The sequence below is a fragment of the Salmo trutta genome, chromosome 2 (genome assembly GCF_901001165.1).
Source record: "Salmo trutta chromosome 2, fSalTru1.1, whole genome shotgun sequence".
Lineage (NCBI taxonomy): Eukaryota > Metazoa > Chordata > Actinopteri > Salmoniformes > Salmonidae > Salmo > Salmo trutta.
In genome coordinates this window covers 37,992,431-38,005,007 of record NC_042958.1, presented here as the reverse complement: position 1 = coordinate 38,005,007, position 12,577 = coordinate 37,992,431, and the positions used below count along the sequence as shown (strand labels likewise).

Genomic DNA, 12,577 nt, shown 5'->3' with positions numbered 1-12,577 from the left:
AATGTTTTGGTACCCTTCCCCAGATCTGTGCCTCGACACAATCCTGTCTCAGACCTCTACAGACAATTCCTTCGACCTCATGGTTTGGTTATTGCTCTGACATGCACTGTCAACTGTGGGACCTTAAATTGACAGGTGTGTGGCTTTCCAAATCATGTCCAATCAATTGAATTTACCACAGGTGAACTGTGGAACTTCTACAATCAAGTTGTAGAAACATCTCAATGATGATCAATGGAAACAGGATTCACCTGAGCTCAGTTTCGAGTCTCATAGCAAAGGGTCTGAATACTGTAAATAAAGATTTTGAGTTTATTTATAATACATTTGCAAAAAATGTATAATACATTTCTAAAAACTTGTTTTTGCTTTGCCATTATGGGTTTGTGTGTGTAGATTGCTGTGTTTTTTGTAATTTATTTAATACATTTTAGAATAAGGCTGTAATATAACAAAATGTCAAAAGTCAAGGGATCTGAATACTTTCCGAAAGCACTGTGGCGTATTTGTGCATACTTTCATCTTACCACCTTTGCTCCTTTCCTTTCCATCTATCCATCCTCCCTACAGTGTCCAGGACTACTTTGTGCGCATGGTCAACCAAAGGACCGGCATGCTGGCCAGTACCCACCTAGTGCTGCAGAGCCCCGAGGGCACCAAGTACCAGGCGGCCCAGAAGTGGGGGCTGCCTGCCGTCACCCTGCGCTGGGTGCTGGAGTCTGCCAGGACGGGCCGGAGGGCAGAGGAGGGGCACTTCCTGGTGGACTTGCCTCCTTCTCCAGGTCAGTCTGCCTTGCAATTCATTTAATTGAAAACCATATTTTCATTTTTCAAAACTTGCAACAGCAGTGGGGGATGAATAACATTTAAGCAATAGTTTTTGTTAGGCTGTTGAAACCTCAACATTTTGTTTGAGAGAGGATGAGTTTTGTACAAACAGAGTATGCTCTATTGTATGTGATAGATATAATCTGAATCAGTTTATTTCCTTAGAGAGAGAAGAGGAGAGTTTTGTGGGGGGCCCCCAGAAGCATTCCATGCTCCCCCCCCTGTCCCGTATCAAGTCCCCAGTGATTCCCTTGCTGGGCCCCCAGAGGGGGGCGGCAGTCCCCCCCCTGGACATGGGCCGCTTCCAGAGTAAGGTGTTCCGCTCCGTGCTGGAACAAGGCCTGCCAGAGAAGGACTGTACCACCCTGAGAGGCCAGGAGGGGGGCAGGAAAGCAAGGGGGCAGAAAGACTCCCCAGCGCTGCAGTTGGACACTCCCTCCCGCTTCCTTTGCCGAGACCAGCTCTTCAGACCCACCTTCAACGTCAAGGTTAAACTCACTTGTCTGTATTTCGAGAGAATGTAGTGCAATTTATAGGAAATGGGGTGCAAAAATACTAATTGACTGAATAGTGTTGAGCATTATATTATAACACACTTTGAAAGTATGTGTTTGTATATGACATTCCAGGATGCGTTAGCGGCGTTGGACACGCCAGGGGGCAGGACTCAGTACGGTCAGGCCACGACCCCGCTGTCAGAGGTCATCGGGAGGAACCTGAAGGTGGCCCTGGCCAACAGCACCCACAGCCACACCCCTGACCTCCAGGCTCTCACAGCTAGCCCCCAGCTTTGCAAGGAGACACACATAGAGGTACAGTTACCGTGTTCTTTTCTATACTGTTGCATAGTCACTTTATCCCTACATATATGTACCCCTGCACATCAATTCAGTAGCCAAGTTATTGTTACTCATTATGTATTTATTCCTTGTTATTATTAGTATATTTTTTCTCTCTGCATTGTTGGGAAGGTCCCTTAAGTAAGCATTTCACTGTTGGTCTACACCTGTTGTTTACAAATCATGTGACAAATCCAATTTGAGTACAGTACAATACACACCCCCACACTACAGCCTTCACAGCCAAGTACATGCACTCACTAGCCCATTAACAGTTTCTTATCTGATAGTGATGTATGTTTGTGAGCGTGCTTGTAGGTGGAGGAGCAGGAGGCTGCTCCCCTGGCTGGCGTGATGATCTGCGTGAGTAAGAAACTGAGCAAGAAGCAGGGAGAGCTCAACGCCATCGCTGCCTCACTAGGAGCTGACTTCAGGTACTCAACAATACATCTAGCTCTCAACTATGTCTAGAATGTTACGAATGCCAGTAACAGCACTTGCCATTTAATGATGCATGTCCCTCTATAATCCAATACTATGTGTGTGTGTTCTAGGTGGTCGTGTGACGACACGGTGACTCACTACATCTATCAGGGTCGTGTGGGGGACAACACGCGGGAGTACAGGGCTGTGAAGGAGAGAGGGGTGCATGTGGTGTCCCAGCACTGGCTGCAGGCGGTACGGATGGTTTCCAGTACACGCATACACACACATAGTTATGGGACATGTACAGAAGGGTACATGTGTCAGTACACACACGTACTACATAAAGTAAACGACAGGCAGGCTCCATTCTTATCAGACTGAACACAGTGACAACAGTGTTGCGGTAGTTTGTGTAAGTGTGTGTGCTGATAGTGAATCTTTTCTGTTGTCTCTCCAGTGTGCTGAGGATCAGAGGCACGTGTCTGAGTCTCTCTACCCATTCACCTACAACCCCAAAATAAGCCTGAACCTCAGCCAGGTGCCTCCTGACCGTAGCCAGAGGTCTACCCCTGCCACCCGTACCTCACAACTTGGAGACCTCACTGAGGCCCAAAAGAACAAGGTATGTTTGTCCTGAGAATAAACAGTTCATCCCTAGATCTGCTCAAATGAAAATGGTGCATTGAGGAGGACTGTCACATAAAACGCCACACATTATAACCATAATTTTTTTTTAAATGTAAAGAAAACTGCTTCAGCATGCATTGGCCCACTTGGTTGTTCTCCATCTCCCAAAAAATATTTGTTATTATGTACAAGAATGGTTGTTTAAGATATACAGTTGAAGTGGGAAGTTTACATACACTTAGGTTGGAGTCATTAAAACTCGTTTTTCAACCACTTCACAAATTTCTTGTTAACAAACTATAGTTTTGGCAAGTCGGTTAGGACATCTACTTTGTGCATGACACAAGTAATTTTTCCAATTGTTTACAGACAGATTTATTTCACTTATAATCACAATTTCAGTGGGTCAGAAGTTTACATTCACTAAGTTGATTGTGCCTTTAAACAGCTTGGAAAATTCCTGAAAATGATGTCATGGCTTCAGAAACTTCTGATAGGCTAATTGACAACATTTGAGTTAATTGGAGGTGTACCTGTGGATGCATTTCAAGGCCTACCTTCAAACTCAGTATCTCTTTGCTTGACATCACAGGAAAATCAAAAGAAATCAGCCAAGACCTCTGGTTCATCCTTGGGAGCAATTTCCAAACGCCTGAAGGTACCACGATCATCTGTACAAACAATAGTACGCAAGTATAAACACCATGGGACCACGCAGCCGTCATACTGCTCAGGAAGGAGATGCGTTCTGTTTCCTAGAGATGAACGTACTTTGGTGCAAAAGGTGTAAATCAATCCCAGAACAACAGCAAAAGACGTTGTGAAGATGCTGGAGGAAACGGGTGCAAAAGTATCTATATCCACAGTAAAACGTGTCCTATATCGACATAACCTGAAAGGCCGCTCAGCAAGGAAGAAGCCACTGCTCTAAAAGCCAGACTACGGTTTGCAACTGCACATGTGGACAAAGATTGTACTTTTTGGAGAAATGTCCTCTTGTCTGATGAAACAAAAATAGAACTGTTTGGCCATAATGACCTATAATAATTCACCTAATTTGCTCGCATTGTATATAGAGTTATTTTTCTACTGTATTATTGACTGTATGTTTGTTTTACTCCATGTGTAACTCTGTTGTTGTATGTGTCGAACTGCTTTGCTTTATCTTGGCCAGGTCGCAATTGTAAATGAGAACTTGTTCTCAACTTGCCTACCTGGTTAAATAAAGGTGAAATAAAAAAAATAAAAAAATAACCGTATTGTTTGGAGGAAAAAGGGGGAGGCTTGCAAGCCGAAGAACACCACCCCAACCGTGAAGCACGGGGGTGGCAGCATCATGTTGTGAGGGTGCTTATCTGCAGCAGGGACTGGTGCACTTCACAAAATAGATGGCATCATGAGGGATGAAAAATATGTGAATATATTGACGCAACATCTCAAGACATCAGTCAGGAAGTTAAAGCTTGGTCGCAAATGGGTCTTCCAAATGGAAAATGACCCCAAGCATACTTCCAAAGTTGTGGCAAAATGGCTTAAGGACAACAAAGTCAAGGTATTGGAGTGGCGATCACAAAGCCCTGACCTCAATCCTATAGGAAATTTGTGGGCAGAACCGAAAAAGCGTGTGCGAGCAATGAGGCCTACCAACCTGACTCAGTTACACCAGCTATGTCAGGAGGAATGGGCCAAAATTCACCCAACTTCTTGTGGAAGGCTACACGAAACGTTTGACCCAAGTTAAACAATTTAAAGGCAATGCTTCCAAATACTAATTGAGTGTATGTAAACTTCTGACCCACTGGGAATGTGATGAAAGAAATAAAAGCTGAAATAAGTCATTCTCTCTACTATTATTCTGACATTTCGAATTCTTAAAATAAAGTGGTGATCCTAACTGACCTAAAACAGGGATTTTTTGCTGGGATTAAATGTCAGGAATTGTGAAAAACTGAGTTTAAATGTATTTGAGTAAGCTTTATGTAAACTTCCGACTTGAACTGTAGGTCAAACAACCTCTCTCACCCTCTCTCCCTCAGTCTGAAGACAATGCAGTGGAAGACGCCACTACTTCCCACCGCATCAGTGAAGGAGAGACTGACACAGAGCAGGGCCAGGACAATACAGAGAGGGGAGGTGGGCTCTTATACACGGATGTTCCACTGATCTGCCCTACTGTGCCTTAGCTCAAGTGCATTGAATTAAAACATTCCAGGTCCATACTTACAAACTCTTGCTTAGACCACAGGTTTAAATAGTTTAGAAAACAATGCTAGCTGTTAGCTTTTGCCATGCTAGCTGTTAGCTAATGGACAAAATTGGAAGGGAAAGTTTTTTTTGCATCTTATCAAAAGTCTTTGTTTTTGCTTATCCGTTTCACGCACATCCATGTGCTTTTACGGAAAAAGATTTAGGACCATTTATACAAAATTAGTGCTGTGAAAACAATTAAAATAATTGTGATTAACCGCATTCAATTCTGTAGTAAATCACGATCAATCAGTATTTTTTTTATTTGCTCAAATTTAAAAAATATATATATATTTCAAAAGCAGTCTTGAGTTATAGACATGTAAGGACTGAAATGTTTTTAATGGCTTATTCGCCATAAACAAGTTAATACAATACACAAGTCCTGGAACGTATTCATGCTCCCAAATCGGCCTACTAATGCTGCCTCATCCATTCATTCTCTCTCTCTCTCTCTCTCTCACTCACTCACTCACTCACTCACTCACTCACTCACTCACTCACTCACTCACTCAAAGCTTCAGCCATTCCAAATGATTGTTCTCCCAATTACTGATTGGATGGCTGGCTATAAGAAAAAAATAACTAACTGGCTCTATGGATGCAAAGAGCATAAACTTGTCCAACAATGTCATGAATTCCACAGAACATAAACCTGTGATCATACACTTCAGTCGTCCTCCTATTTCTTTTCACTGAGTCAGTTGCAAAGACACAAGCCTGTTGACATTTTCAGATGGTAAAGCTGCTCTTTTCTTTTTGTACGATATGCACAGAGATTGAAAACAACTTCTCACAAGGTACTGATGTAGCAGGCATTGCCAGGTACCTTCGTGCAATGCAGGCCAGCCTGGTGTGTGCCCCTGCATGCTGTGACTACGACTGTAGTGGACAGTCCTCCATGTTGATGCTGGGCTTTGTAATGCTCCACACATTTCTCAATGGACTCTTCTTCTTCATCAGAGTAAGACTCAGAAGAACTCAACAAGAGGGTAGCTTCCTTCTTTGGTGGCTCTGACTCTGTTGCTGTGCAGGCCTCTCTTCCTTCAGAAAGTTATTGACCGAAGCCCACACCGCACCCCTCTCAGGTCTGGGAAGGATCTTTAGGTTTTCATCCATGTGAGGTTGGTGTTTTCCATGCGTTTCTCCAGGTCTGTTGTGAATGTCAGCTTGAATCTTACCATGTAGGAAGGGTTATCATCTGAGCTCTCTATCACCCCAAGAAGATGACACAAAGCAGGCAACACCACTGAGCAGGAAATGTACTTCTCTCCTCTCAGAAGTACCTGCAGGGAAAGATAATTAAAAATCACTTCAGTCAATTTTGAGACTTGTTATACACACTATCTCTCACACTCACACTTTACATACTCTCTCTCTCACACACTTTACGCTCTCTCTCACACACACACACTTTACACACTCGCTCTCTCTCGCACACACACACACACACACACACAATGTTATTATAACACTAATAGTGAGAGTATTAGTGTAAAGGCTCCAGTAGTGCCTCCAGCTTCTGCATTTTCTCCAGTTTAGCTGTGGTTGGCATGGTGATGTTTGTTTTCTGTTGGGCTAGAGCATTTCTCAGTAGTTGTTCATTTCCGTGGACACGCTTTACTATTTCCAGAGTGGAATTCCATCTTGTTTTGACATTTTGTGCGACTCCTCCTTTAGCCCATTTGCAACTTGCTGTCCGAGCTCTAGCGTTTGGTGGGCTGTGTTTGAAATGGCCATTTGGCTAGGGCATTGTCAAACCCGCTGTTCTGTAGGGACACTGTGATGGACCTTAGACAATACGCAGTGCAGGGCAGGTGTTCAAAAGGCAGATGTCTCGCTGCTGCAATCATGTGCACTGTCTGTGCAAACTGTGGTAACTTTGTTTTCAATGTTCCAGTGCTTTGCTAGATCCATAATACTCGGCGCACGTTTCAGCATAGTGCCTCTTTTCTGTCTTCATTACGGCCAGAGCGTGTGCATGCAGTTTCCAGTTTTCATCAATGTGGTGCGCAGTAACCACAAAGTAGAAGTTAGTTGTGGTTACTGACCGAAGTCCAGTGGTCTCCCGTGAGCCCTCTCGCTTTCATACAGCGCGTGTATTCTTGTAATGAGGACGAAGCGGGGTCTTCTTCCTCCACTTTGTTATCCACAATGTGCACTGGCCTGCATGTTGTAGCTATCCACTTGGCTATTGCTTGTGTTAGCTTGCTGCTTGTTTACTTATCCATAGGCCTCCTGCGCGCACACTTATATCTTAGCCTGCTGAAGATGTCCTGCATTGCTACTAGTAACGTTACTTGTATTGCCGATGTCAACAGTATGTTTCGCTTGTAAATTATAACAAAGACTCGATGTACTTCGGTGATCAACAAATTCATCCTTGCAGTAGATGCAAATTACTATGGTTTTATTCAGAGACGCATCTGGGAGTGATTTGAAATTGATTTGGCCATTTAAAAGCCCTTTCTCCATCATTCAATCATGCAAGTAGGTAGCTATTAAAGTGGCTGCCAGGGCTTGAATTATGGATGGTTCAGGGGGTCAAACTATGGATGGTTCAGGGGGTCAAACTATGGATGGTTCAGGGGGTCAAACTAAGAAAATGTGTTAATGGCGTCAATTAAAAAAAAAAAAAATGTATGCGACTTTGACAGCCAACACAAAATATAAGTTTATATTTGTTTATCGTATTAAAAAAAGAGGCTCATGGTCTTAGTAGTTTATCCTCCACAGCTATCACTGCCAGATGGCGTCCTCCATTGAGGTGGTATGAGTAAATATTTTGCGTAAGGTAAGTGTGGGTCCGAGTCCCCCTCCCGACAAAACAAAACAAAAAACTATCTACTGCTGGTCCTCAAGTCAAATAATGCATATGTGACGACGTAGGTCATTATAATAATACATATAAAATGTTGTACATTTAAATGTGCACTTCTATGTAATATAATATATATGTTAACTGCCAAAATAAAGGAAACGCCAACGTAGTATCTTAATAGGGCGTTGGGCCACCATGAGCCAGAACAGCTTCATTGAACTTTGGCATAGACTCTACAAGTGTCTGGAACTCTATTGGAGGGATGCAAAATCCACAAGAAATTCCATAATTTGATGGTGTAAAACGCTGTATCAGGCGCTGCTCCAGAATCTCCCATAAGTGTTCAATTGGGTTGAGATCTGGTGACTGAGACAGCCATGGCATATGGTTTATATCGTTTTCATGATCATCAAACCAGTGACCACTCGTGTCCTGTCGATGGGGGTATTGTCATCCTATGGGGGCACAGCCATGGTAGCCAAAATAATGGCTTGCCCAGCATTTTTATACAGGACCTTAAGCAAAATGGGATGTTAATTGCTTAATTAACTCAGGAACCACAACTGTGTGGAAGCACCTTCTTTCAATATACTTTGTATCCCTCTTTTACTCAAGTGTTTCCATTATTTTTGGAGTTACCAGTGTATATGATTAACCCTTTACACTCATACTCGGGTTGAAAATTGCATATTTGGACATGGATAAGCGGCTAAATTGGAAGGTTGTGGTGGTACAGTAACATGCTACACATGACGTCAGCTCTGCGCTTCAGCCGTTCTGAACTTCAGCACCTCGCGCCACAAGAAGTTGCCCCATCCCTCCTGTTCTTTTTGAAAATAAATGTCTGAGTGAGGGAAATGCTGTACAATAAGAGGACTCTATGTATTTTGAAAATGAGATGTTGAGGATTATAGTAAATACCGCATTGATGTCATACAAGCAAGCCAAACACAAGCCAAAGTCCAAATGTGCACTAAACATGTCCATATGATAAAACTCATGTCATATACAGTGTCATTGTTTATGATCACCATGTTTGATGTACAATTACAAGATGAAATGTGTGTAATTGCTATTACCATGTACATTGTATCTTTTAGAGTGTGAATAGGGCTTAACTCTCTCTGCATCTCCCTCTGGTGTTACTCAGGATGTCTCGTCAGGCAGCCGTGGACCTGAACACAGAGCCGCCTCAGAGTGAGCAGATCGTGTGGGACGATCCCACGGCCCGGGAGGAGAGAGCCAAGCTGGCTGACAACCTGCAGTGGCCCATCAGCTCCTCCCAGCACTCTGAACCCCTAGCTGTACGCCTAGCAGCACCCCTCTCCCACCACGCCGGACACACCCTCAGGGACTCCATGACCGACTCTGAGCTGGTGGAAATGGGTGAGGAGGAGAATATTTTTTTTAAACTGTCTTCATTAACACTCAGTTCAAGTGAAACTTTGCAATGGAATGTCTTTTGAATTTGGTTATGACAACATGCTTGCAAGGGACTAGATTTATGCAAGTGCAGCATCCCTTTCAAAGTTCTCACTCGAGTTGCAAAACATTCACCTTTTCTATCGCTAAACATTTGTCAGTTTTGTTACTGTCAAGGGAATTATCTTATCCCCATGATAATAATTAACAATCAATAAGCCTTGACTTATTCCCAAGGTTTGTAAGACAATGGGTTAATAATTAGGCAAGGACTCAGCTTTCTGCAAAAGGTCTGTACAGTTTATTCAGAGAACGTTCTGCCCAACATTAACAAACAAGTTCATTTTATCCTCTCTCTCCGCTTACGCACACACCTCCACCCCAAAAGTAGATAACCTATGCACACACAAACAGTAGGTGAACAGTATCTAATTAATAATGGATTATTGATTCATTTACCTTTATTAGATAATTTTCTTATAAATTACTCACTTTGTGTGGTGGCAGAAACATGCATGTTTGTATGCATGCGTACCAAATGGCACCCTATTCCCTATATACACTCCCCTCCATATGTATTTGGACAGTGAAAATTGTCTTGCAATTAAACGTGTCTGTGCGTGAGTAAAATAACTACTAACGGTGTATCTTTATGAAGGCACATTTATTGCTAACATGATATTGCTACACATTACAAGCCATATGAGAGAGATATTCTTTCCTCATGAACACCTACATTCCCACAGGCCCTCATTAGCATATGGCCAATCAGAATGCAATATGCAAATAACACCACAAAAATAACATTTAAAAAGTGGCTATATACTTTAGAATTTTGGATTTGAGATCAAATGTATTTTTTATTTTTTTTTCACCTTTTATTTAACCAGGTAGGCCAGTTGAGAACAAGTTCTCATTTACAACTGCGACCTGGCCAAGATAAAGCAAAGCAGTTCGACACATATAACAACACAGAGTTACACATGGAGTAAAACAAACATACAGTAGAAAAATAAGTCTATATACAATGTGAGCAAATGAGGTGAGATAAGGGAGGTAAAGGCAATAAATAGGCCATGATGACGAAGTAAATACAATATAGCAATTAAAACACTGGAATGGTAAATTTGACAGTAGATGAGTGCAAAGGAGCAAAATAAATAAATACAGGAGGGGAAGGGGTAGTTGTTTGGGCTATTTATAGATGGGCTATGTACAGGTGCAGTGATCTGTGAGCTGCTCTGACAGCTGGTGCTTAAAGTTAGTGAGGGAGATAAGTGTTTCCAGTTTCAGAGGTTTTTGTAGTTCGTTCCAGTCATTGGCAGCAGAGAACTGGAAGGAGAGGCGGCCAAAGGAGGAATTGGCTTTGGGGGTGACAAGTGAGATATACCTGCTGGAACGCGTGCTACGGGTGGGTGCAGCTATGGTGACCAGCGAGCAGAGATAAGGCGGGACTTTACCTAGCAGGGTCTTGTAGATGACCTGGAGCCAGTGGATTTGGCGACGAGTATGAAGCGAGGGCCAGCCAACGAGAGAGTACATGTTGCAGTGGTGGGTAGTATATGGGGCTTTGGTTGACAAAACAGATGGCACTGTGATAGACTGCATCCAATTTGTTGAATAGGGTGTTGGGGCTATTTTGTAAATGACATCGCCGAAGTCGAGGATCGGTAAGATGGTCAGTTTTACGAGGGTATGTTTGGCAGCATGAGTGAAGGATGCTTTGTTGCGAAATAGAAAGCCAATTCTAGATTTTACTTTGGATTGGAGATGTTTTATGTGAGTCTGAAAGGAGAGTTTACAGTCTGACCAGACACCTAGGTATTCGTAGTTGTCCACATATTCAGAACCGTCCAGAGTAGTGATGCTGGACGGGCGGGCAGGTGCAGGTAGCGAACGGTTGAAGAGCATGCATTTAGTTTTACTTGTATTTAAGAGCAGTTGGAGGCCACGGAAGGAGAGTTGTATGGCATTGAAGCTTGTCTGGAGGGTTGTTAACACAGTGTCCAAAGAAGGGCCAGAAGTATACAGAATGGTGTCGTCTGCGTAGAGGTGGATCAGAGACTCACCAGCAGCAAGAGCGACATCATTGATGTATACAGAGAAGAGAGTCGGCCCAAGAATTGAACCCTGTGGCACCCCCATAGAGTCTGCCAGAGGCCCGGACAACAGGCCCTCAGATTTGACACACTGAACTCTGTCGGAGAAGTAGTTGGTGAACCAGTCGAGGCAATCATTTGAGAAACCAAGGCTGTTGAGTCTGCCGATGAGGATGTGGTGATTGACAGAGTCGAAAGCCTTGGCCAAGTCAATGAATACGGCTGCACAGTACTGTTTCTTATCGATGGTGGGTAAGATATCGTTTAGGACCTTGAGCGTGGCTGAGGTGCACCCATGACCATATGAGGTGACAGTAGAGAATGCAATGTTTTCCACTAGCGCCAGTTGTCGGCTATTCAGCCAATTACAGACACATTTTCAGCCGGGTACTTTTTCCACTTATATTAACTAGGCTACTTGTCAAGTTGCTAAAAAAGTCTGCCGAGCCGTCTCCAGCTAGAATGAAAGACATACATCTTCTAGCAATCTATTGATAGGACAGGCGCCTGTCAGTCACAAAGTGAGCGATGACAGGGAAAACCTTCTGTCTGTCCCGCCTCTCAGTACCTGAGTGTGTGTGTGTGTGTGTGTGTTGCATGTCCCATATAATGTGGTAACGATGAGTTGAAATCCACTTACATGCTGACTAGACCAGGCACGCACCGTCTCGCGCGGACAGGACACGCAGGTTGAAATATCAAAACGAACTCTGAACCAACTATATTCATTTGGGTACAGGTCAAAACGCATGAAACATTCATGGCAATTTAGCTAGCTAGCTTGCTGTTGCTAGCTAATTTGTCCTGGGATATAAACATTGGGCTGTTATTTTACCTGAAATGCACAAGGTCCTCTACTCCGACAATTCATCCACACATAAAAGGGTAAACCGAGGTTGTTTCTAGTAATCTCTCAGGCTTCTTCTTTGGACTTTATATGGCGGTTGGCAACCAACTTTAAGGTGCATTACCGCTACCGACTGGACTGGAGTGTGGACCTCAGTTCATCTTTCAATCACCCGCGTGGGTATATGCTCCTAAAAAAACAATGAGGGGATGGGAGAGGCAGAACCTGCAGCGCGTCAAAAATAGAACCAAGTTCTATTTTAGCCCCTGGCTACGCAGACCCTCGTTGACGCGCACAAGCAGTGTGGATGCAATGATTGAATAACATGTATGTGTACATTTATTTTAACGTGAGCAGTGTGGTCAGCATGTTAGTCTGTTTTCTGGCATTTTCATTTATTTTCTTTCGCGTGCAGGGTCCG

At 43.3% G+C, this 12,577-nt stretch overlaps 1 protein-coding gene across 1 annotated transcript in view; it reads left to right on the top strand.

Moving 5' to 3' along the window:
* LOC115163057 (DNA topoisomerase 2-binding protein 1-A-like) overlaps nucleotides 1-12,577 on the top strand; it is a 53,820-nt gene that overhangs the window by 27,793 nt on the left and 13,450 nt on the right. Inside the window, 10 exon segments of the mRNA XM_029714653.1 lie at nucleotides 571-782; nucleotides 994-1,316; nucleotides 1,458-1,640; nucleotides 1,986-2,101; nucleotides 2,222-2,345; nucleotides 2,551-2,715; nucleotides 4,757-4,894; nucleotides 5,812-5,931; nucleotides 6,018-6,055; nucleotides 8,939-9,174. Of these exon segments, the coding sequence (XP_029570513.1) occupies nucleotides 571-782; nucleotides 994-1,316; nucleotides 1,458-1,640; nucleotides 1,986-2,101; nucleotides 2,222-2,345; nucleotides 2,551-2,715; nucleotides 4,757-4,894; nucleotides 5,812-5,931; nucleotides 6,018-6,055; nucleotides 8,939-9,174 (1,655 nt within the window).